Source organism: Triticum urartu, chromosome 2, assembly GCF_003073215.2.
Source record: "Triticum urartu cultivar G1812 chromosome 2, Tu2.1, whole genome shotgun sequence".
NCBI classification, from domain to species: domain Eukaryota; kingdom Viridiplantae; phylum Streptophyta; class Magnoliopsida; order Poales; family Poaceae; genus Triticum; species Triticum urartu.
Window position 1 is genome coordinate 327,649,765 of NC_053023.1, and position 26,444 is coordinate 327,676,208.

The following is a 26,444-nucleotide window of genomic DNA, read 5'->3' on the forward strand; positions in this document are numbered from 1 at the left end:
AGGTATCGCAGCATAGGCATAGCAAAAGAGCGAGCATCTAGCAAGCAAACATAGAAGTGATTTCAGGGTATGATCATCTTGCCTGAAATCCCGCAAGGAAGAAGAACAAGTCCATGAAGAAGACAAACGAACGTAGTCGAACGGGTCCTCACAAACGCGACGTTACCGGAACCAACCTGAAGACGCAAAGACCGGAAAGAAGCACACAACATAGTAAACAAACCACACATGAACATGGTATGATATGCGAGATGCGGTATGCGATGCATATGCATGATTTGACAAGGAATGATTGAACCTGGCCTCAACTTGGAAATCCAAGTGTGCCACTGGAAAGGTGAGGTGATTTCGGTTGAATTTGATATAAAGATCACCGGAATCGGATGCACGGTTTGGAAATGGCAAGCAAAACAAATATGGCACCGGTCTGCGATAAACAGCAAGTAGCCATATAAATGCATCATGATAAACATGCTACAGCACTCAAACATGACAACAAAATACATGGCAAGGATGCACTCAAGATGCTTGACAAAAGATGAACACTGAGCTACAGCCAATTCATCCATTAACAGGTTCAAACAGCATGGCAAAAAGTGCAATTGATAGAGGTTTCAGACTTAGTGAAATTAACACAAGCCTGGAATTTCAGATCAGGTAGCACACTTTGGAGCATGAAAACTATATGCTACAGGAACTTAATATGGCAAAGCAAGGCATGACATGGAGCTACTCACAGATCTTAACAAAAGTCCCTTAGTGACCTTGAGCCAAAAGGGATCAGAAAATACAATTGCAAGCATGTGAACATGGCAAAAACATAATCAGATCTCAGACTTAGAGAAAAACTGGAGCATGCAAATATGTTAACGAGTAGGCATGTTTACGAGCTCGATGAACTCACTACAGAGCATGGCATGACAAACTAAGCATACACCCATCAATAATACACATTATAAGCTAGACATGGCAAGAATAACAACATAGCATGCACGGATAAACAACAACATCCTCGGCAAAATCGCTAACAAGTAGACAATCTGTCAGGATTAACGAAATAGCAAAAGTAGAGCTCGATTGACTCAAGCTAGGGTGCTCCCTAACTGCAAACAAAGAAATGGATAGATAGAGCACCACAATATTAAAAAATCATCCTTACTGATCATCCTCAAAAGAGGCACGGATCACTAGGAAACAACATGAACATATGGCATGTTGATAAGAACAGATCAAGGACTTAGAGAAATCCTAAGTCCCTGAAATCAGCATTAATGAATGCACTACTTTGCAAGCTTGTGCTAGTCACCACACATATCACAAAAATACATGGGTAGCACCTCTGTAAATATGGCATGGCATATAACAAAACACATGTAGAGCTCAGGAGCATATCATGCACACATTAATCATGGCAAAAATGACAAATAGCTATTTGGTGCAGCAGATCTGACAATTAACTCAAATAGCTCTCTTCCAACAGCATTTCGGGCAACAAGATGAGCTCAAATGAAAATTATGCAATGAGATGAAATGATGTACTCTCTGAGGCGAACATTTTGATATGCTACACGCGCAAAACGGAGCTACGGATGCAAAGTTATAGCATGATGAAAATAGCAAAATATTAGGGTTTCGGGGAGAAAAGTCAACCTCTCGTCTAGATCTAGATTTGCACGCGGATCGAGACAGCGGCGGATCTCGCCGGAACAGTGGCTACCGGTGCCATGAGTTCGCCGGAGGAGAGGGGAAGGTGTGCCGGCGACGAGGGAGGCTGGACGGCGGGGGAGCGGACCGGCGACGGCGATGGGCGGCGACGGCAACGAGGGGAAGTGGCGGCGGGGTGATGTGTCGCGGCGAGGTGCGGGCCGCCGGTGGGATGGCGCGGCGAGCTCGCGGTGGCCGGCGCTGCTCTGGCGACCGGACGCGGAGAAGGCGGCGGCGTCGGGCGCTCCAGGCGCGGGGCGCCTCGATGGGCTCGGGGGCCCGCATTGGGCCGAGCGGGCCGCGGCGACGGAAGGCGGCGCGAGGACAAGTGGCGGCGGCGGATTCGTCGGAGGGCGGCGGTTGGACATGTCCGGGCGGGGAAAAAGTGTCCGGCGGCGCAGGGAGGACGAAGTTAGGGTTTGGACTACGCGAAAAATCAGGGAGAGCCACATATTTATAGGTAGAGGGAGCTAGGAGAGTCCAAATGAGGTGCGGTTTTCGGCCACGCGATCGTGATCGAACGACCGAGATGATGGAGGAGGTTTATGTGGGTTTTGGGCCACTTTGGAAGGGTGTTGGGCTGCAACACACACGAGGCCTTTTCGGTCCCTCGGTTAACCGTTGGAGTATCAAACGAAGTCCAAATGGTACGAAACTTGACAGGAGGTCTACCGGTAGTAAACCAAGGCCTCTTGGCAAGTCTCGGTCCAATCCGGAAATGTTTAACCCCCACACACGAAAAGAGGTAGAAAGGGACACTGGATGACGTGGGAGCGCCGGATTGCAAAACGGACAACGGGGAAAATGCTCGGATGCATGAGACGAACATGTATGCAAAAGAAATGCACATGATGACATGATATGCAATGCATGACACGCAAGCAATGACAACGCAACAACAGCGAATAACTGGAAGACACCTGGCACATCGGTCTTGGGGCATTACAGTAAGGTACCACTATACGATAGGCTTGCCATACGAAAATCTTGGTTGTCCGAGGGATGAACATTGCGAGCTCTGAAGGAAAACTAATGAACATGTTAACTTAGCTTCCGTTCATGCTCCCCTCCCTTGTTGGTCATGCATTTGGTCAGGCATAGCATCTCCTTCCTCGCTCATGATCGTTCCTTCCGTTCGTGTATCTTAAGAAGATAGTGCTCGTGTATCCATCCTTGTTCTGAAAAGATAACAAACAAGAAGGCGTACAAGGGGAAGACTCGGCAGTTTAGTAGTTATTCTTCCAGCCCCGGCAAGGGCCGGAGGAGCGAATAAAAATTCTCGCAACTGATGATGTATGGTAGGAAATAAGAAAGGCTCGGCCCCTCTTTTCCCTTCCTTATATTGTCAACAACCTCATGGCAGCAGGTATGAAAGCCACGCTGGCGCGAAACACCCTGTCGGAGCATGCTTGTCGGGGTGTCAACCAACAAATGTGCACCAGCATTCCACTCAGGATTCACCCTTGTCGAGACAAATGCTGGACCGAGTTCCACGTGGGCTCATCGACGCTGGTGACGCTACCACTGCATAGCTTGATCGTCGACAAGTAGGAAGGGGGGAGGTAGGAGAGTCGTCCATGTACTATTTTTCTTGTCTATCCAAACGATACTTTCTGGCATTGGTCATGCTCGGAAGGAGCTCGCGAGGAGGGCGACGTCACCACACGCCTCGCTTCCTTTCCCGGATGCGGGGAACATGGTGTCCACGCCCCAACCGTGCCGCACACGGACATTGCATCGCCATTGCCCTCCATTACCATTGTCGTCACAGCCACGGCGTAGGCGAGCAGCGGAATATGGGTAGGACAAAGAGTGGGAACGACATTGTTCTTCCTCTCCAAAACCGCTAACGAAGAGAGCGTTGACAGAGATGATGATGCGGCTTGATGCACTATTCACAACCTTAGATTCGTGAAAGCACTTCCCCCTACCTGGCGCGCCAAAGGTGTCGTGGTGAACACGAACACCTATGGGCCATCGGCCCCTTGTGGTTCGGTGAGGGAGGTCATGTTGCACAAAGAGCAGACACCATGAAACAGCACGACAGTGGTGACGCTAGTGGTTTTTACCCAGATTCGGGCCACTGAGAAGCGTAAAACCCTACTCCTGCTTTCGTGGATTGCAGGGAGGAACAGGATGAGCACGCAGCGCACCAGACCAGCAAGGTCGCCTCGGGGAGAGCAACTACGCGCATACAAATGTGCAAGGGTCTGAATCCTTTTCTTGTTTGCCATGGCCCTCCTTTTATAGTCCAAGGGGTAACCACAGTGGAAAAATAGTCATTATCTAATGATTAGATAGCTAACGGTGCTATCATACCTAACTTTGTCAGTTAGGACAAAGTGCATTAAATACACTGCTAGGTGTCATGCTGAGGATGCAGCCCAGCAAGCCTGTTGTGTCGCTTAAGCATCTTATGCTTATCTGCTTGACACACCTCTGGACGGGTGTCATATAGAGGTAATCTGCCTTCCAAATGGTTGCCACGTGCTCAGTAGAAGCCACTTAATCACCTTGAGGGCTCGACACCGTATTGATAGGCAATTTGCGTCGTCGTTCGGTGGAGCGGTGCTGCTTTGGTGGGGAAATTCGCCTTCGGCGGACCCGGCAAGCCTGCCGGGGAAATCTTCGACTTGTCCTTGGGGCGGCCTCGACCTGGCTAGGCTCTCCTGCCCGACAAGGGAGGCTTTCCCAAGGTAACATCTAGTTGCCTTGGTTTGTGTTGGTCTTCTTGATCCGCTCTTTGATCTCTCAAAGAGCTAATTCTCTGGCTTGGTCTTGATTTGGATGTTTGGTGTAGTTGTTTCCCTGCCGTGCTTCGGCTGTCGGAGAGGAGGCCCACTGTCCGTGCACAAGTCAGGGGAAACATACACCCCTGTTTGTGTACCCCGACAGTTATCGTGGACACGGCTATTCGAATAGATAATACTTCCCTGATGGGGTGCACAAACTTACCGAACACGTTCGATCAACTTCGGCTGGACACACCATCTGGTCATGACCAGCCTCAGCCGATCAATGCACCGCAGTCTTGCATAGACTCAACAGAGAGGCCAGCATGCCGGTCTACATCCTAAGCACTCAGGGGTCTTGGCCCCATCGCCCTTCGCACTCCTGCACGTTGCGTGGACGGCCAGGATCAGTCCTCGCTACCTCCTTATACAAGGCATGTGCTTAGCGGGCCACCCGGGCGTGTGCCGCTGCATTGCTGATGCGTGGAGATCTTTCGGCTGATACATACGACACAGAGTGCCCATACTTATTCCCATGTGGTGGTCAGTGCGAAAAAGGCCAGAGGCCTACTCGGACCACATATCCAAACCGTTAGTGTCTTGGGAGCGCACGATAACAAGTAGAGACTCACGATCATGTGACCCCGTCGCCCCATCTTGTGGACTTACGACGAGGGCCCGGAATGCCCGGCCATGCCATGTAGAGATCTCGCGAGTACCCTCCAGGTCAACCCGACTATACATCAACTCGCGGGTACCCTCATGGTCAACCCAACTCGCAAGAGACTGTCGGGAACTCAGGTCCACCTCTACCGGGGTGGTACCGCATGTCCCTCCAGTCCTGCAGTAACAGTAACTCTTGCGGGTACCCCTCGAGGCCGACCCGTCTTTAACATTGTTCTGGAGGTGAAGTCAAAGTAACCGTGTGTCTAAAACATCAAGGGGGGAACCCGAGGAATCACCCTTGATGGATTCTACTCAATGTATACGTCAAGGTCAACTTGGAGGAATCACCCTCGAGGGTTCACTCTTGATGTGTTGCACGACAGAATCGTTATCAGGAGTGGTGAAGGAGGAATCACCCTCCGTAGACCACAACTATTTAACTATATTACAAAGATCTCATCAAAAGTGCTAAGCGAGGTATCACCCTCCGCACTCGATAATAACTTTGCAGATTCATACAACTAAGGGGGTGATGTGATGTGTCGTGCTATGGACGTCGATCATGTTGATCGAGTCATCGATCGTAAAGCGGGGGAAACTAGGACAAGGTGAGGGGTCACTGGTGGATCACTAACCAACCTATACTAAGCAGATAAGATAAGTAGGTTACAAAAGCAGACTATGCATCAGAATAGGAGCAATCGAATACAGTAGCAAAATCGAATGCAAGCATGAGAGAGAATGGAATGGGCGATATCAGAATTATCAAGGGGGGGTATGCTTGCCTGGAAGCTCTGCAGACAGATACGGACCCTCGACGATGAAGTAGTCGATCACCAAATCAACGGCAGTCTCGGGGTCTACCAGAAAAGAAGTAACGGAGGGGGAAGACAATAAATAACAGAACAAACAATAGCATCAGAAATCAAGACATGGCAAAACGTTGTGCTAGGGGTGACCTAACGCAGTGCTAGGTGTTATTGACGGAGCGGGAAAACATGTGGGAATGTTTTCCCGGCGTTAGGCATTTTCCGGACAGATGAAAGAGAGGGGACGGTTCCATGTTCACCATGCTAGGGGCATGTGACAGATGAATGGATTGCACATTCGGATTCAATATATTTTTCTGAGCAAATTTTCATATATAAAACTTGTTCATCCAAGTTACGGTTTATTTTCTATGAATTTACAAACTTTTAAACATTTTCTGTGATTTACTAGAATTGTTTTAATTCGGATTGAAAACAGAATACTCTTTTTGTACCTAGTCGTAGCTAGCCAAAGTGGCTTATAGGTGGGACCATAGGACTGGGTTGACCAAGTCAACTAGTCCAGTCACCAGTTGACCAGTCAACATGGTCAAACAGGGCCCACAAGTCATAGACTAAGGAGATCTTTTAAAGTAAAGTGGTTTTTTTCTAACCCTAATGGCCTTGGTGTTAGAGACTATTATTTTATTTATTTTTTTGAGGGGGAAATCATGCCGCTTTATTTAACCAAAGCTAGGAATCTCGTCTGAAATTACATCTAAAATGAATTCTGGTGGCGAGCCCACCCAAATCTCCGAACGGTTCTCCCCTACCCCTACTTTTGCTAGCTTATGAGCGGCTACATTCCCAGACCGACGAATCCATGACACCTTGAACTCCTCCATAGACCGAAGCATCTCCTTTATCTCCTCCACCCAAGGCCCAACAGCCAATAGGTTCTTCTGCTGGTCGTTGAGCGTCCTGACCAGAGTCTGACAATAAAGCTCAACATGCACTCGCCTGAAGTGTAGATCATTTGCCATTCTGACCGCATGTCTGCAAGCTAACACCTCAACCATCTCAGGATCAACAATGTTTGGGAAGAAGTGGCACAGTCCTGCTCGGAACGCCACTTGGTGATCACGAAGGACCGCCCCTCCTCCTCCTTTCTCCCCATACCTGGAGACTGTGCCGTCGGAGTTGATCTTTACCCATCCAGCATCCGGTGGAACCCATCGCTGAACAGTCTTTGGCTCCAGTTGTGGCGCCCTCGTCTCGTGAGATGCTCTCCACTCTGCAACCTGCACCTGCACAGTAGCTGTTATTTCATGGGGTGTTGCAATCTTTCGCCCTTCCCTTGTCTCATTGCGCGCCAGCCACAGACTACAGGTTGCTTGAAGCATCACTTCCCTCTCGTCATGGCTCGCCCGAGTAAACCAGTCCAGGAGCCAAGATGCAAGGGCTCACTGATTGTCCAAGTATTTCGGTGGTTCCTCCAAAACGAGCCCAGCCTGGGCCCTCAACGTCTCCCAAAACATGACTGAATGTTGGCAGCCCCAGAACCTATGCATGATGGTCTCTTCTCGGGCGCACACAACACAAAAAATGCCCGGCTTGATCTGACGCCGATGGAGTTCTGCCCCCACAGCGAGGCCGTTGCGGATCATGCGCCACATGTGAATTTTCGCCTTGCCCGACGTATTCGTATCCCACAACACCAAATATCCTTTATGCAACGCTACCGAACTTGAGGACTCTGTCTGTCTGATCCTCGCTCTGCTTAGAGACATTCGTAAGTGGTATGTCGACCTCACTGTGAATACCCCATTGCGTGTGAAGTTCCATGCCAAATAATCATCAACCTCCGGTCCCCCAATAGCAATTTGTTTCACATCCCTCGCATCCTCCATAGTGAACATTTGATCCACCAGCTGCTCGTTCCAAGACATGCCATCGGGGCTGAGTAAGTGAGCCACTTTTGTTATACCCTGCATGTATTCTTGGCCCAGCGGTTTAGTGCTACCGCTCCTCGGTATCCACGAGTCGTGATGGATGTTGATCTTAGCCCCGGATCCTACTCTCCATATCAGTCCCTCCCTCAGCAAGTCCCGTCCATGCAAGATGCTTCTGAAGGTAAAAGAGACCGAAGATGGGCATGAAGCAGATAAGATAGAATCATCTTTGAAATACCTCGCTTTAAGAACTCGAGCGCATAGAGAAGTTGGGACTTGGAGAATACGCCATGCCTGCTTCGCCAACAATGCTTGGTTGAAAGCCTCGGGGTCGCGAAACCCCATGCCCCCATCCCTCTTGCTCGCACACATCTTCTTCCAAGCAATCCAATGGACCTTTCTCTCACCATTCGTTGCACCCCACCAGAATTTGGACGAGATTGAAGTCAGGTTCCGGCACATCTTCTTCGAGAGGTGAAAACAACTCATGGTATAGGTCGGTGTCGCCTGCAAAACGGATTTGATGAGTACTTCTCTAGCTGCTTTGGACAAACCTTGCCCCTTCCAACCCCCCACTTTGCCCTTAGCGCACTCTGTTACATGTTTAAAAGTACCATCCTTGGACCTGCCAACCAGTGTTGGGAGTCCCAAGTACCGTTCACTAAGCGCTTCGGACTGAATCCCCATAATCCGCTTCATCTATTCCTTCATCTCTCCTTGGCTTCCTTTACCAAAAAAGATTGAGGATTTCTGCAGGTTTACCTTTTGTCCCAACGCTTTTTCATACTTCTCCAGAATCTGTTTTAAGGTCTGCATGTTCTCCTTGGTTCCCTCCAGAAACACTATGCTATCATCATCGAACAAAAGATGGGTTACATGGGGGCCAGTGCTCCCAAACTTCACACCCGACAACTGTTTGTCGGTTTGAGCCTTCTTGAGTAAAGCTGAAAAGCCCTCCACACAAAACAAAAACAAATATGGTGACAATGGATCTCCCTGTCTTAAACCTCGAGACGATGTAAACCTTTTGGAGAGTCCACCATTTAACTTAACCAAAAACCGAGCTGAGGTGACACATCTCATTATCATGGAAACCCACTGGGGGTCAAACCCGAAACGTGTCATAATCATCTCAAGGAAGACCCATTCGACCCGATCATACGCTTTCATCATATCCAACTTAATCGCACACAAACTCTTCTTTCTTTTCCTGTTCCTTATCGCATGTACACACTCATATGCCACCAACACATTATCTGTAATCAGACGCCCAGGCACAAAAGCACTCTGTTCTTCAGAGATGAGGAGAGGAAGGATGCCCTTCAACCTGTTTTCCAATACCTTGGTGGCTATCTTGTACAAAATGTTACATAGGCTGATCGAGCGAAATTGCGAAAGTAACTCTGGTGAGTTAACTTTTGGTATCATGACGATAATCGTGTCATTGAACTCAGAGGGGGTCAAGGCCCCGTTAAGAAAATCCTGAACTGCCGTACATACATCACCCTTCACCATTGACCAGTGTCTTTGGTAAAAGAGGGCGGGTAGCCCGTCCGGACCCGGTGCCTTCGTCGGTCCCATCTGGAACAGCGCTGCTTCGATTTCCTCGTCTGAGATAGTGGATGTTAACTTGGTATTCATCTCATCCGAAACTAGGTGATCAATGTTATCCAGAATCGCATGTGCATCCACCGATCCTTCTGAGGTAAACAAAGACTCATAAAACCGGGCTGCCAACTCCCTCATATCCTCATCTACCGTGCATCTTGAACCGTCTTCCTGCGCAGGGCTCGTATGGTATTTTTCCTCTTGCGGTGCGACGTCCTATTCTGAAAATATTTAGTATTCTGGTCTCCCGCCCGCAGCCAGTCCACGCGTGATCGCTGTCTATACAGCAGCTCTTCCCGCGCATAGATTTCTCGTAGCTGTTTTTCTATCTCTCGAACCTCCAGTGAGGTACCCGAGATATCTTCTCTGCTGCGAGCTTCAGCTAACTGCGTCTTAAGTTTTGCTATTTGCCGCCTGATTGACCCAAACACCACACGTGCCCAACGCTGCATGCTTCCAGTCAACCTGCTCAACTTTTCCCACACCGCCGCAACCGTATTTTCTTCGGTATCAGCTTCTAACCAGGCCTGTGTAACCATAGTGTCATACTGCTCATGCCTTGTCCATGCCTCTTCAAACTGAAAGGGTCTCGGGCCTCCGTCTTTGGCGCGTGGAGCCGTCTCCAACGCTCTAACCAAAATGGCTTGATGATCTGATTCCTCTGTGACTAGATGTTCCACATGTGTTTCCGGAAAGAGCTCCAGAAATCTATCTGTACAGGTGGCTCTATCCAATCGTACCTTGACGTTCTCCGTCCCGTCACGTTTATTATCCCATGTGTATGGGTAGCCTGAGAACCCCAAATCTGCTAAACCGCAATCCGCTAAACAATCTCTAAAGTCCTCCATCTATGCAAAAGGACGCTGATTACCACCAAGTTGGTCTGTTTGGAAGAGAGCTTCATTATAGTCCCCAACACAAATCCAGGGCAAGTCATCTTGTGCTCTCAGAAATCTGATTGTGTCCCATGATTTCTTGCGTAATTCCGTCTTGGGCTCCCCATAGAAACCAGTGAATCTATAGGTTTTGTTTTCCCAAGTCATTTCCGCATCTATGAAATATTGGCACCACGGCCTGATGTTAACTTGCACAGTTTCTCTCCACCATAGAGCCAACCCCCCACTCAAACCTTGACAATCTACCGCAACACCGCTTCTGAACTCCAAACTCCACTTCAGCTTCTCCATTGCTCTCGCCTTCTTCTTAGTTTCTGACAGAAACACCACCGCTGGGTTGTATGACCGTATCAGGTCCCTGAGTTCGCCAACTGTCGAGTCCAACCCAAAGCCTCGATGGTTCCAGGCTAAGTAATTCATGGCGTCCGGCGGGCCCCCTCGTCGGGGTCCGCCGATGGATCATTGTTTTCCGATAGCCTGTCGAACACATTGGAAGTCTTCCTTCTCGTATCTCGGATGAACTCATCACTTGTCATTTGCCTGTCCGGATCATTCTTTGCCACCCAGTATTGCCTCGGTCCTCTCTTCCTACCTTCATATTCAAATCTTGGTTGATAATAGCCCTGCTGAACCGGACGGTATTCCTGCCTGGGTTTCCTGACAAAATGACCCCTCCTCCTTCCGCCTCTGTCGCCAAGTCTCTCCCTGTCAAAAGGTTCCTCACCTCTTCTCATATCCCCCCTAGCATGCCCAACATGGCTCCCTCCCGAGTCATCCCGCCTGTCCTCCCTTCTGTCTCTAGAACTGCTTGCCAAGCGTTGTTGTTCTTGTAATTTATTCCGTAGGTCCTCTTCCCTCTTCTGTTCTAGATCCCGCCTGAGGTCATGCCCTTCCCTGCGTTCATACTTAATTTATCCTTCAGCGGGCTAGTAACTTCACCATGATCGACTTTGGCAGCCCCGCCAGTGCGAGCTCCATCCGATCTGGCAAACTCCTCCTGCAGGTTTCGTTTTGTTGGAGCCTGAGCCTTGTCATGGTTGGTCTGACGCCTTGGGTCGCTGTCGCCCGTACGTCTACTGTCCCAGCTATTACTGCTCCCCGTTGGCCCCTGAGAGCCTCCCTTTGCACCACTCTGCCTCCCCGGGGATGCCCTCAGCCATCCACCCCACTGTTGGGACCCATCCATACGGGGAGCACAAATTCCTTCTGCATGGACCATTCGCCCACAATCGAAACAAAAGTGCGGCACCTTCTCGTAGAAGAAATCAAACCATGTGCCCTTCTTATCATCTCGTGATGTTTTGAGATTAAAGCCCCTCACCAAAGGTTCATACACATTGATCTTTGCTCTTACTCTTAGATATCGTCCCTTTGCAATGCCATCTTTGTCAGTATCCACCCGAACGATCTCTCCCAACCAGTTCCCAAGAGCTCTCCCAAAAGATTCCGTCCTCCTCTCCGGTGGTAAATCATCCACCCGAACCCACACATCAGTCTTGTCGAAAACCATCTCTGACGGTCTGATCTTCCCTTCGTACTCCTTCAGGATTAGCACGCTAAAATCATACTGCCAAGGTCCGTTGTTCATTGCGTGTTTCCAGTCTCCTTCGCTCCCAAAGTGAACCTCAAAGATGTTGGATCCCAAGTCCACAAACTTGGCTACTTTGTGCAATCCCCAAGCCCGTTGCATAGCTCGCTCGACCGCACTCATGATCATCGGCCGCGGAGAGCAGACCTTGCCAACAGCTGACCAGCGGAAATTCCTCGTGCTTGCCTTCTCCGGTTCCTCGAACACGAACCCCTCCACCTCCTTGTCCATTAGAACCATGCCCCCAAGTCTCGCCGACAGGCTCGACATAGGGTCTGGCGTCTTACTTTCCGCTGGTGATTTAGAGGAGGTCCGGCTTGCCGTGCCATCACCCTTGCGTTGCGGCGTCGACATGCCCTTGCCCTCGGTCGTCGGGGTATCCTTCCTGCTCGAGGCCAGTGCCTCTGCATCCCCCCGCGAAGCGTTCGCCGATTTCTGGTGTGCCTTCCCCGAGCCCAATGCGTTGATGGCAAGACCTGAGGATTTCTTCTGATTCGCCCCGCCTGCCGGCCCCTTAGCGTTGTTATGATTCTTCGGGGTGGCCGCCGTCGATGACGATCCCATCTGTCCCAAAACCCTAGCCTCCTTCTCCCCAACCTTCTCCGCCATCGACTCTGTCAACAGCGAAGGAGGAAGATCGTCGGTCGGTCGCGAGGACTGCGCAGTCGCCGTCCACGTGAACCACCGTATCCGCTCTCACCCCCGCAGCTCAAACCCTAACCCTAGCAGCAGTAGACGATCGCCATGCAATCGCCTCCCGTCGCCTTAGCATTTTCCTGCGTGGTGGACCCCTGTGTTAGAGACTATTAGAGGTGGGGGGTTAGCACTAATCATGGTTAGTCCTAATTAAAAGGGGAGGGGGTTGGCCCCAAACACACACACACGCGCACATAGAGCGCACGGGCGCCGCCGCGCGGCTGGAGCTACGACTTGCGGGGGGTGGGGGGCTCGCAAGGGGGAGCCGTACAGTAGCGGGGCACCGGCTGGGCACGGGGCACGGCAGGAGCAGCCGCGGGGCGAGGCAGGCGCGGGCGGGCTCGGCGTCAGCAGTAGAGCCACAGAGGCGGGGCACGGCCTAACGCGCGGCGCGGGCGCGGCGAGCGCGGGTAGGGACGTGCTACCGGCCAAAGGGGAGCGCAGGCGGAGCGAGCTCCAGCGGCCTAGCACGGAGCAGCGGCGGCAGGCACGGACATGCACGGGCGAGCGCGACCAGGGCACACGCGGCAGTAGTGGCGGCGACAGCAATCAGCAGCAGGCAGTGGAGAGCAGCAGCAGAGCGTATACGGGAGGTCGGGCTCCGGTCATGGCCGGGGTGGGGGGAACATTGCTTGGGTGTAGAAGCTAGCTAGCAGAGGGGTAGTGAGGTGAAGCTCACGAGGAGGCACAAGGAGGCCCGGTGATGACTAAGAGCAGTAGAACGGCGACAATCGTCATGGATACGCCGGTGGCCGAGGGCTGAAGACGATGGCGAATTCGGCGATGCATGGGCTCCCAGCACAACTGGTTGGTCGTAGGAGATGCGGCGGACGACAGCAGAGCCGACGGACGCCTTAGCTCGGCGACGGGACGACGGTGGGCGCGGCATCGACAGGGGTCATGCTGACGGTGGTTCGGCCGAGCGTGGGAAGATGATGGCAGCGCGAGGAAAAGAGGGGAATGGAGCTAGGGTTGCTGGGAGGGATCGCGGCAACGTCTTATCCACCGTGGGACTGCGGGATGGCCGGCACGTGGACAGGGCGCGGCCATGTTGGCCGGATGGCTGCCACGCCCTCTGTCCTGTACAGGGGAAAGGGATGACCCCCATTGGGTTGGGCTAGTGCACTGTACAACTAAGGCCCATGGGCATAGTAGTTCGTTAGCTGTTTCCTCATTTTCTATTTTCTATTTTGCATTTTGCCTCAACTTTGCATTTCGCTTCTGTACTAAATGATTTTTTTCCGGGTTGAAACTTGGGACACAATTCGATTGTAATATTGTGGTGCTCTACTAAAAGTCTCAGGGCATTTGGAAACGTTTAAACATTTCTAGCGATTTAAACGAGCGGTTAAATGGTTGCTCGTCCACTAAATTAATATCCAGGGACAATTTGGACATCCAAATGGAGCTGACACTATTATTACGAATACTTGGGGATTTTATGGCATATGGTAAACATTTTTGTTTCACTGTTAGAAGAAAAAATATTTTGAATTGTAATCTAAATTTGAATTTGCGGTCGGTTTGGAACAAAGTGATGATTAGAAAAAAATAATTGTGATGACATGGTACCATTAGTAGTAGTTTATTGTGGCATGACACTCGGGGTGTTACAGAGGGCCACATGACGACTTTCAGGTTCGTCATACTTTGACTGAAGATGCTCAAGGTCATCAGTCAGAGATTGAGTGCGTTCCATTTCATCATTCAACAGATCATCACTTTCATCAAGGAAGTTTTGAATTCGTTCCATAACAGTTTGTTGCCTTGTGGAAATATTAGCAAGTTCGGAATAGCTAGGAGTCATATTTTCATCAGATTCATCTTCACTTGAAAAAGATGAAGAACGGTTGAGTACCTTGGTGCCCTTGGCCATGAGGCACGATGCTGAGGAAGATGAATCATGATCGAAAGTCGTCATTTTGAGTGACACCTTGAATTTGAGGAACCAGGGATCCTGACAAGTACGGTGCCCTTCATAGACATCAGAGATTCGGTCCCAGATGAGCTTCGCATCGCAAAGAGGCATGATGTGCCTAAACTCATCTCTAGACATACTGGAGAAGAGGAAAACCCTTGCCTATATATCCAGCTGAGTATACTTGTGAATGTCATCAGCATTGGCCAGCTTGCAGAGGTCAGTCAATCCTATCTCAGTGACGGTCCACTGCTCACTCATGGTGGATAGGAGACGCTGTCGGATGTGGGGCTCCGGCAAACCCTTAAGGTTCGAACACTGGGGTGCGCGCGAAGTCTTTCCCTCCTACCGATCTACGCTCTAGCTCGCTAAGATCTTGCGAACGAACTCGGCGAACTCACAACACAGAAAAGACATGGGGTTTATACTGGTTCGGGCCACCGTTGTGGTGTAATACACTACTCCAGTGTGGTGGTGGTGGATTGCCTCTTGGGCTGATGATGAACAATACAAGGGAAGAACAGCCTCCTGAGGTTGAGGGGTTCTTGTGCTTTCGGACTTGTGGTGTGTAGGTTCTCTCAAGCCAAGATGAGATCCTCCCATCCACTGAGGTGGCTAGTCCTATTTATAGAGGCCCTGGTCCTCTTCCCAAATATCGAGCGGGAAGGGAGCCAACAATGGCGGGCTAATTTGAAGGGGGACAGCTAGTACAAGCTATCCTGACAAAAGTAGTCTTCGCCTGCACAAAGCTCTGGTGGTGACACTGTTTTGGGCTCCACGATGACCTCCGTATTGCAATCCATGGTCTTGGTCTTGTTGCACCGAAATGGCAACCTTTGCCTGAGGCCTCGGTACTCCGCGGCTGTGCTTGCCCCCTTTGCACCAAAGGGAAAATAAGGACGCTGCACGCGCTGGCGCCCGCCTGGTGTCGATCGTCATGGCTCACGTCACGAGAGCCTTGTGAGGTTCGCCTCGCCTTGATATCTCCGCTCCTCGTGAGCCTGCCTTGCTAGGCCACTACAGAGGAGGTCTTGCGTCGTCCGCCTCGCGAGGCTTGGCCCCTCGCGAGGGTCTTGGATGCTTGGTTGGTGAAGACGGGTCGTATGGCCCGTTGGCTCAGCCACGCTGCGGGCTGCAGGCAGGAAAGTCTGGGGACCCCCGTTCCCAGAATGCCGACAGTAGCCCCCGGGCCCAAGGTGCGCGCGGGCTTGGCTTCGCGGCGAAGCCAATGGTCAAGCTCAAAGCATCGCGGGCCCCAAAAGCTTGCGGCCTCGGTTGACGCGTGGCGGTTGATTGGTCGTGGGCGTCTCCGCTTCCCCACGCTGCCTCGATGACTGCACGACTTGATGAGTCCATGCGACATGCAAGGGAAACCATCATTACCTGCGATCGTGGGAGACGCCGGTTGGCCTTCTCTTGCTATAAATGGGAAGGGGGCGGAGCCCCCGTTGCCCATCTCTTCCTCGCTTGCTCGCTTCTTCTTTGCTTCATTGCTTGCAGTGCCTCCGATGGCGCCACGAAGGAAGGGAAGGCCCCTCGCAAGGGCCCTGGTTCCCCGGTGCCCAAGCGCGGTCGTGGCCGTCCGCACAAGCACGCTGTGACCCCCGCCGTGGCCCACCGTCGAGGCGGCGCCACGGCACGCGGAGGGGACCGTCCCAACCATGGCGGTCCAGCTGACAAGGGGAGGCGCGCGATGGTGGCGCGGCCTCCTCGCCCGTGCTTCCATTCAGCGGAGGTGTCGTCGGAGTTCGTTGTCTGGCCAGAGAACCCGGCCGGTAACTGGCTCCAGCTTCCGCGCTTCCTCATCGATGAACTGCCGGCCCCTGGTCCAGGCGGGCTCTGGTTGCAGGCGGATGGTTGCTGCAGCCAGGCCTCCTGGGTCGCGGTCGAGACTTCCGCCACGGGCAACATAGCCCTGGCCCGCGGCTGGCAGACGTTCGCCCGCGCGCGCAGCCTAGGCAGGCGGTGCACACTCCACTTCAAGTATGACGATGGGTTGACCCTCTATGTGAGGGTGTTCGGGGAAGATGGTCGCCGCGCTGGGTGCTGCCCTGAGACGAACGACGGTGAGGAGGTGCTCGGCCTTGGTGACGGTCGCGATGAGGATGGGGGCGAGCCTGCCCTCGGCAGCGACCGCGTCTCTTCCAGCTACGGCGGCTCTCCCTCCTGTGACAGCTCCAGCGGCAGTGTCTACGACCAGCCGCCGCGCCCGCTTCGAAGGAGGTAGCGGGTCATCTCGTCAACGCGCCTCCGTGAAGCGCGAGGAGGGATCTGGCTAGGCTTGGGCGTCGCTAAGGGCCTGCCCCCGCGGATTGCTAAAACGCCGCTTTGTTTGGATTTTTCCTTTCTTTTCCTGCATCAGAAAATGAAACCAGTATGGGCCCAGAGGGGCGTGTATCGAACGGTGGTTCTTGGTTAACGCAACATGCGTGTTATCCCCATGTCGTGTTGTTATTTTGCGCAGAGATAACCTAACCTGGCGCGTTTGGGACGCCCTTTCCTTCACGAGATGTCTGTGTTTGCTCAGGAACTGCAAAAAAATCGTTAGGGGTGCGCTAGAGGATTTGCTGTTCACCCAAACCTTGACTTGGCGCTTTGCATCACGGTACCCGAGGGGCACGGATTAGGAGAGATGCGCCAGCTTCCAGGCTCGAACGAGGGTGACTTGCGAGAAGGCAGAGAGAAGAAAAAAGCTCGTGAGGGCACCTGCCTAGCCCCCTCGCGAGGTATGCGAGAGAGAGATCACGAGTAAACCAGAGCCGAAAAACACGGTAAAAGGCGAAGGAACCAAATCAGCAAGGAACGCCAAAAGCAAACTCGATTAAGGAGAAGCAAGCCAACTACGGAAAGCAAATGAAAAGCCGCGTCTGGCACCTAATCTAGTCTTCAAGTCTTCTCACCAGCACGGAGCTAAGTGATGTCCACTAGGCATGGGAGGGAGCCCCAGGGCCTGAGTGTAACGCCCTCGATGCGGCTATATCTCCTACGTGTCGAAGCACGACTTAGAGGCATAACCGCATTGAAAGCAATGTTGCAAGTAAGGTAATCTTCACAACAACCCATGTAAATAGATAATAAAGGGAAAGGTACATAGTTGGCTTACACTCGCCACGTCACACAAAGTACATAAATAGCATTACATCAACCAATACACTCATGGTCCGACTACGGTACCAAAATAAAAGATCAACCCCAACATGCGACATGGTCCCGATCGCCCCAACTGGGCACCACTACTGATCATCAGGGAAAGACACATAGTAACGGCGTGAGTCTTCGTCGAACTCCCACTTGAGCTCAAGCGCATCATCTGGAACGGAGTCATCGGGCCATGCATCTGGTTTGGAAGTAATCTGTGAGCCACGGGAACTCAGCAATCTCGCACCCTCGCGATCAAGACTATTTAAGCTTATAGGTAAGGCAAGGTAATATGTGGAGCTGCAGCAAGCGACTAGCATATATGGTGGCTAACCTGTTCGCAAAATAGAGCGAGAAGAGAAAGCAAAGCACGAACGAAGAACTAGAGAACAACCTACGGCAAACATTACTCCAACACCGTGTTCACTTCCCGGACTCCGCCGAGAAGAGACCATCACGGTAACACACTCAGTTGATTCATTTTAATTAAGTTAAGGTTCAAGTTATCTACAACCGGACATTAACAAATTCCCATCTGCCCATAACCGCGGGCACGGCTTTCGAAAGTTCAAATCCCTGCAGGGGAGTCCCAACTTAGCCCATGACAAGCTCTCACGGTCAACGAAGGATATACCTTCTCCCGAGACATTCCGATCAGACTCGGTATGCCGGTTCTACAAGACAACTTCGACAAGTTAAAACTAAACCAGCAACACCACCCAGATGTGCCGACAAATCCCGATAGGAGCTGCACATATCTCGTTCTCAGGGCACACCGGATGAGCAAGACGTCGGGTAGGCCAGCCCAGAGTTGCCCCTGGTAGCCCCGGACATCGCTCGGTTGGACCAACACTTAGAGAAGCACTGGCCCGGGGGGTTAAAATAAAGATGACCCTTGAGTCCGCGAAACCCAAGGGAAAAAGGCTAGGTGGCAAATGGTAAAACCAAAGTTGGGCATTGCTGGAGGAGTTTTATTCAAGGCGAACTGTCAAGGGGTTCCCATTATTACCCAACCGCGTAAGGAACGCAAAATCCGGGAACATAACACCGATATGACGGAAACTAGGGCAGCAAGAGTGGAACAACACACTAGGCAAAAGGCCGAGCCTTCCACCCTTTACCAATATAGAGAGGCATTAATATAACAAGATAATATAGTGATATCCCAATAAGAAAATAATGTTCCAACAAGGAACGGTCTCCAATCTTCACCTGCAACTAGCAACGTTATAAGAGGGGCTAAGCAAAGCGGTAACATAGCCAATCAACGGTTTGCTAGGACATGGTGGATTAGAGGTTTGACATGGCAATTTGGGAGGCATGATAAGCAAGTGGTAGGCATCGTAGCATAGGCATAGCAAAAGAGCGAGCATCTAGCAAAGCAAATATAGAAGTGATTTCGAGGGTGTCATCATCTTGCCTGCAAAGTTGTCAGAGTTGACTGGATCCTCGAAAGCAAACTCAACGGGCTCCTCGTTAGCGAACTCATCTCCCGGCTCTACCCAAACAAGACAAACAAGCAAAAAGGACACAATCAACCACGTGCAATGCTCAAACAACAAGATGCAAACATGGTATGCTATGCGGGATGCGGTATGTGATGCATATGCAAGATTGACAAGGAATGATAGAACCTGGCCTCAACTTGAAAATCCAAGTGTGCCACTGGAAAGGTGAGGTGATTTCGCTTGAATTCGATATAAAGAACACCGGAATCGGAGACACGGTTTGGAAATGGCAAGCAAAACAAAAATGGCACCGGTCTGCGATAAACAGCAAGTAGCCATCTAAATGCAACACGTTAATTATGCTACAGCACTCAAACATGACAACAAAATACATGGCAGGGATCCACTCATGATGCTTGACAAAAGAGGAACACTGAGCTACGGCCAATTCATCCATTAACAGGTTCAAACAAGCATGACAAAAATGCAAACGGTAAACAGATTTCAGACTTGGTGAAATTAACACAAGCCTGGAATTTCAAATCAGGTAGCACACTTTGGAGCGTGAAAACTATAATCTACAGGAACTTAACATGGAAAAGTAAAGCATGGTATGGAGCTACTCAAAGACATTAAGAAAAGTCCCTTAGTGACCTTGAGCCAAAAGGGATCCTAAAATACAATTGCAAGCATGTGAACATGGCAAAAACATAATCAGATCTCAGACTAAGTGAAAAACTGGGACATGCAAATCTGTTAACAAGTAGGCATGTTTACGAGCTTGATGCACTCACTACAGAGAAAGGCATGACAATCTAAGCATACACCCATTAAGAATACACATTAAGTAAGTTATACATGGCAAGAACAACAACATAGCATGCATGGATCAACAACAACATCCTCGGGAAAATCGCTAACAAGTAGACAATCTGCCAGGAATTACGAAATAGCAAAAGTAGAGCTCGATTGACTCAAGCTAGGGTGCTCCATGATTGCAAACAAAGACATGGATAGATAGAGCACCACAAGATTAACAAAACATCCTTACTGATCATCCTCAAAAGAGGCACTGATCACTAGGAAACAACATGAACATATGGCATATTGATAAAAACAGATCAAGGACTTAGTGATATTTCTAAGTCCCTGAAATCAGCATTAACGAATGCACTACTTTGCAAGCTTGTGCTAGTCACCACACACATCACAAAAATACATGGATAGCACCTCTGCAAAGATGGCAAAGTATATAACAAAACACATGTAGAGCTCAGGAGCATATCATGCACACAATAATCATGGCAAAAATGACAAATAGCTATTTGGTGCAGCAGATCTGACAATTAACTCAAATAGCTCTCTTCCAACAGCATTTCGGGCATCAAGATGAGCTCAAATGAAAATGATGCAATGAGATGAAATGATGTGCTCTCTGAGATGAACATTTTGATATGCTACACGCCCAAAACGGAGCTACGGATGCGGAGATATAGCCGCATCGAGGTCGTTATACTGAGGCCGGCGCTCCTAAGACCCCGGGGCATGTATAGCCCTAACTCATTATTACGTGAGAGTGTCATGGGCGGCAATTATTCATAGGCACTGGGCCTTGCTTCACAGGCTCTGGGCCTTTTTCACAGGCTCAGGGCCTTTCTTCACAGGCTCTGGGCCTTGCTTCACAGGCTCTGGGCCTTGCTTCACAGGTTCTGGGCCTTGCCTCATGGGTAGAACTTCCGGAGGTGTTGGACGTTCCAGGCGTTTTGGATAGGTGTCCCCTCTTGCGTCTCCAAGCGCACGGCGCCAGGCCTAGAGATGTGGACGACCCTGAACGGGCCCTCCCACATGGGTGAAAGCTTGTGCAACCCTTCCCTGGAGAGGACCCGCCTCAGGACTAGGTCACCTGTCTCGAGCGTCCTGGAGCGAATGTTGCGGCAGTGGTAGCGCCGCAGCGCTTGCTGGTACCTTGCCACCCTTAATGCAGCCTCGCGACGACGTTCCTCCCCCAGCATGAGATCCATTCCCCGCATGGCGTCCTGCTGCGTTTCATCGAACGCCAGGACCCGCGTAGAGCGATGCTTGACCTCGTGAGGGAGGACTGCTTCAGCTCCGTAGACGAGGCAGAACGGAGTCTCGCCCGTTGGCTTGGTAGCGGTGGTGCGGATGGACCACATCACGGACTGGAGCTCGTCGTGCCAGCCCCTGCCGCGGGCCTCCAGCTTCTTCTTGAAGGTCCTGGTCTTGAGGCATTGGTGCTTTCATTGAGAGTTCCTCTGTATCGTCACTTTTAGGCCCGATGGCTCCTTTGATCATCAACAACGATGCGGTCCAGGGTGAGACTTTTCTCCCCGGACAGATCTTCGTCTTCGGCGGCTTCGCACTGCGGGCCAATTCACTTGGCCACCTGGAGCAGATCGAAAGCTACGCCCCTGGCCATCAGGTCAGGTTTGGAAGCTTAAACTACATGGCAGACATCTGCGGGGATTTGATCTTCGACGGATTCGAGCCACAACCAAGCGCGTCGCACTGTTTTGAGAGGCATGATCTTGCCCTGCCGCCGAACAGTGCCCTGGAGGCCGCACGCGCACCGGTTCCTACCCTTAATCCGGAGCCTATTGCGCCAATCGAGGATGAGCGGCTGGACGTCACCTTAGGGGCTATGATCTCAAAGGCGATCGAGCCGAACGTCAACCCCGCGTTCTGCGTGACTCGTGACTCCGAGGATCCAGATTCCTCTCTGGACTCCGAACCCCCCGCGCCCCTACCGATCGAATCCGATTGGGCGCCGATAATGGAGTTCACCGCAACAGACATCTTTCAGCACTCGCCCTTCGGTGACATCCTGAACTCACTAAAGTCTCTCTCTTTATCAGGAGAGGCATGGCCGGACTACGGTCAGCAAGGATGGGATGCGGACAACGAAGAAATTCGAGGCCCACCCACCACCCACTTTGTAGCCACTGTCGACGATTTAACCGACATGCTTGACTTCGACTCCGAAGACATCGACGGTATGGACGACGATGCAGGAGACGAACAGGAACCAGCACCTGTAGGGCACTGGAAGGCCACCTCGTCATATGATATATACATGGTGGATACTCCAAAAGATGGAGATGGCGATGGAACAGCGGAGGATGACACCTCCAAGAAACAGCCAAAGCACCGGCGTCAGCGGCGCCGCTCTAAATCCCGCCAAAGCAAAAACGGTGATTCCGGCACGGGAGATAATACTACCCCGAATAGCGCCGAAGAACACCCCCTACAGCAAGATTCGGCACAGGAAGATGGAGAAGCCAGCCCTCATGAGAGAGCGGCAGACCGAGAGGTTGAGGATGATAACTAAATGCCTCCCTCCGAAGATGAGGCAAGCCTCGACGACGATGAATTCATCGTACCATCGAACCCCGCCGAACAAGAGCGTCTCAAACGCAGGCTTTTAGCCACGGCAAGTAGCCTCAAGAAAAAACAGCAACAGCTTAGAGCTGATCAAGATTTGCTAGCTGACAGATGGACTGAAGTCCTTGCAGCCGCAGAGTATGAACTCGAACGCCCCTCCAAGAGTTACCCAAAGCGCAGGCCGCTACCCCGATTAGAGGAGGAAGCACCTACATCACCAGCGCACGACATGGCCGACCGGCCACCTCGCGGCCGCGATAGAGAGGCATCTCGGCCCTCCACCCAAGCCATGTCCCGGCGCCGTTCAACCAAGGCATGGGAAAATGTGCCAGACCTGCGAGACGTACTGGAGGACAAGGCAAGACAAACAAGATCGATCTACGGATTGCGCAGGCGCCCCATGGCACGTGACGGTGATCTTCATTCCGGATACAACAAATCCGGCCAGGCCGAACACAACAGACATAGCTCCTTCGAGCTGCGTCGTGATATAGCCCAGTATAGAGGCGCCGCACACCCATTATGCTTCACAGACGAAGTAATGGATCATAAAATCCCAGAGGGTTTCAAACCCATAAACATCGAATCATATGATGGAACAACAGATCCTACGGTATGGATTGAGGATTATCTCCTACACATCCACATGGCCCGCGGCAATGATCTACACACCATCAAATACCTCCCGCTCAAACTTAAGGGACCGGCCCGGCATTGGCTTAACATCTTGCCAGCAGACTCAATCGGTTCTTGGGAGGACCTGGAAGCCACATTCCTTGACAACTTCCAGGGCACTTATGTGCGACCACCGGATGCCGATGACTTAAGCCACATAATTCAGCAGTCAGAGGAATCGGCCAGGCAATTCTAGACACGGTTCCTAACAAAGAAAAACCAGATAGTCGACTGTCCGGACGCAGAGGCCCTAGCAGCCTTCAAGCATAACATCCGCGATGAGTGGCTCGCCCGGCACCTGGGACAGGAAAAGCCAAAGTCCATGGCAGCCCTCACGACACTCATGACCCGCTTTTGTGCGGAGAAGACAGCTGGCTAGCTCGCAGTAACAACTTAGCAAAGAACCCTGGTAATTCGGATACCAAGGACAAAAGTGGCAGGACACGTCGGAATAAGCAAAAGCGCCGTGTTAGCAGCGACAGCAACAAAGACACGGCAGTTAATGCCGGATTCAGAGGCTATAAATCCGGTCATCGGAAAAAGCCATTCAAAAAGAATACTCAGGGCCCGTCCAGTTTGGACCGAATACTCGACCGCTTGTGCCAGATACATGGCACCCCCGAAAGGCCAGCCAATCACACCAACAGGGATTGTTGGGTGTTCAAGCAGGCAGGCAAGCTAAGAGCCAAAAATAAAGACAAGGGGCTGCATAGCGATGACGAGGAGGAGCCCAGGCCGCCGAACAACAGTGGACAGAAGGGTTTTCCCCCACAAGTGCGGATGGTGAACATGATATACGCAACCCACATTCCCAAGAGGGAGCGGAAGCGTGCGCTACTGGACGTATACGCGATGGAGCCAGTCGCCCCAAAGTTCAACCCATGGTCCTCCTGCCCTATCACTTTTGATCGAAGGGACCACCCCACTAGCATCCGTCACGGTGGCTTCGCCGCATTGGTTCTTGAACCAATTATCGACGGATTTCATCTCACAAGAGTCCTCATGGACGGCGGAAGTAGCCTGAACCTGCTTTACCAGGATACAGTGCGGAAAATGGGCATAGATCCCTCGAGGATTAAGCCCACAAAAACGACCTTTAAAGGCGTTATACCAGGTGTAGAGGCCAACTGTACAGGCTCAGTAACACTTGAAGTGGTCTTCGGGTCTCCGGGCAATTTCCGAAGTGAAGAGTTAATCTTCGATATAGTCCCGTTTTACAGTGGCTATCACGCCCTGCTCGGGCGAACCGCATTTGCAAAGTTCAATGCGGTACCGCACTACGCATATCTCAAGCTCAAGATGCCAGGCCCTCGAGGAGTAATCACGGTCAACGGAAACACCGAACGCTCCCTCCGTACGGAGGAGCACATGGCGGCCCTCGCAGCGGAAGTACAAAGCAGCCTTCTTAGGCAATTCTCCAGTCCGGCCGTTAAAAAGCCAGACACTGCCAAGCGCGCCCGGAGTAACCTACAACAAGACCGCCTGGCATGTTCTGAGCAGGCGTAGCAATGCGGCCCCAACCCCAGCCCTCATGACATAGCGAAACCAGTGCCTCGCGTACATAACTACGCTCTAGAAATACCATGGGCGCAGGGGAAGGGGCACAATAACGGCAAACCCAAAATACGGCTTAAAACGTACCAGGGGCTGCCGAATTCTTTTTAATTTTCTCTTACTTTCAGGACTCCATACTTCGGACGACCTGTTCGGCAATTCAACTGCCGCACAAACGATGCAAGATGCAGGGAAGCAGACAAGCCATGCCGCATTATGGAACTCCCAGGTGGTCTCTGTTACGAGCAGTATACCTATTTTGGCATACAATTCCGCGGCCTGCTCCCGGCCAGGAAATGTTAAATAGCCCAATATCTTTTATCGCACTACTTGTATCGTTCTGCTTTGATAGCAGCCTTCCTATAAACAATGCATAGCTTTTTGTCTATTTTTTGCATTATCCTCCTTTCATATATATGTTTATTAAATGACATGTTGCACCCGTACACCATGGTACGGCAAAAACGCCAGGGGCTTCAGTACCCCTCAATATGGTGTGAGAAGCCAGTACACTTTCACAAGTGCGGCACCCCGAACTTATAGCACTATATGCATCGGCTCCGAATCATGATTTGGGTCAATAGTTGGGTTTGCCCGGCTCCTATGTTTTGATGCCTTACGTTCCACTATATAGGCTAAGGTAGCACTAGGAGAACCACTACGATTGTGCCCCAGTTGAGCTGGGTTAAGCACCTCAGTGGAGAAAGCTAAAACTGACTGTCATGATGAGGCGAGAGACCGGTCGCTGTTCGAGAGGTTTTTCGAGTCCCTAAAGACTTATGCCGCTTCGAGCGAGGAGCCGGCTTTGTCTGGCCAAGGTGTGGATAGCGCCCCAAACTCGGTCTTCCGAACTAGGGGCTTCGCCGAAATTTAAAATTATAGAGTTCTATGGCTAAGTGAGAGTGTTCAAGCATTATAGTCCGATTGCCTGGTTCGTTGTGCTGAGCGCCTCCCTCGAAGGACCCAACTATGGGAAAAAGAGCGCTCAGGTTTATCCCGAACACCCCAGCACTAGTGGCATGGGGGCAGAAGCCGACGACTGGCCATCTCTCAATTTTTTGATAAACGGCCGCACAGAAAGTAATATTTTAAATTCAACAAGCATTGCTTAGCGCATATGAACAAGTTTTCAGCGCACAGGATAAACACGAGCGAGTTCATTCAAAAATTACATCCTTGGTACACTCATCCGCCACAAGGCGGGCACCCGCAAGAACATCCTTATAGTAGTTCTCGGGCTTGCGATGCTCTTTCCCCGGCGGCGGCCCGTCCCTCACAAGCTTCTCACCGTCCAGCTTACCCCAGTGCACCTTTGCACGGGCAAGGGCCCTACGGGCACCTTCGATGCAGATGGAGCACTTGATGACCTCGAGCCTTGGACAGGCCTCCACCAGCCGCCGCACCAGCCCGAAGTAGCTCCCAGGCAGGGCCTCTCCGGGCCACAGCCGAACTATGAAGCCCTTCATGGCCTGTTCGGCCACCTTGTGGAGCTCGACCAGCTGCTTCAGCTGGTCGCTCAAGGGCACAGGGTGTCCGGCCTCAGCGTACTGAGACCAGAACACCTTCTCCGTCGAGCTGCCCTCTTCAGCTCGGTAGAATGCGGCGGCGTCGGATACGCTGCGAGGAAGATCTGCGAATGCCCCTGGAGAGCTCCGGATTCGGGTAAGTAACAAGTAGTTCACTTTTATATTTCTACTTTGCATAAAGAATGCCTTACCCGC

At 51.5% G+C, this 26,444-nt stretch overlaps 1 protein-coding gene across 1 annotated transcript; it reads right to left on the minus strand.

Moving 5' to 3' along the window:
• Positions 1-10,723: 10,723 nt before the first annotated feature.
• On the minus strand, positions 10,724-12,504 carry LOC125536538. Its single transcript, XM_048699769.1, has 2 exons — positions 11,296-12,504; positions 10,724-11,167 (listed from the first exon to the last, which is right to left on the minus strand). Exons 1-2 carry the CDS (start codon positions 12,502-12,504, stop codon positions 10,724-10,726), a joined length of 1,653 nt encoding a protein of 550 aa, XP_048555726.1.
• Positions 12,505-26,444: the final 13,940 nt, after the last annotated feature.

Excerpts from the sequence above, each read along its gene's own strand:
- LOC125536538 (XM_048699769.1), bottom strand. The coding sequence starts at position 12,504 with ATGGCGGAGAAGGTTGGGGAGAAGGAGGCTAGGGTTTTGGGACAGATG. Across the intron at positions 11,168-11,295 it reads GAAACCTGCAGGAGGAGTTT|AAGAGGGAAGAGGACCTACG; the intron begins GCCAGATCGGAT and ends GATCTAGAACAG.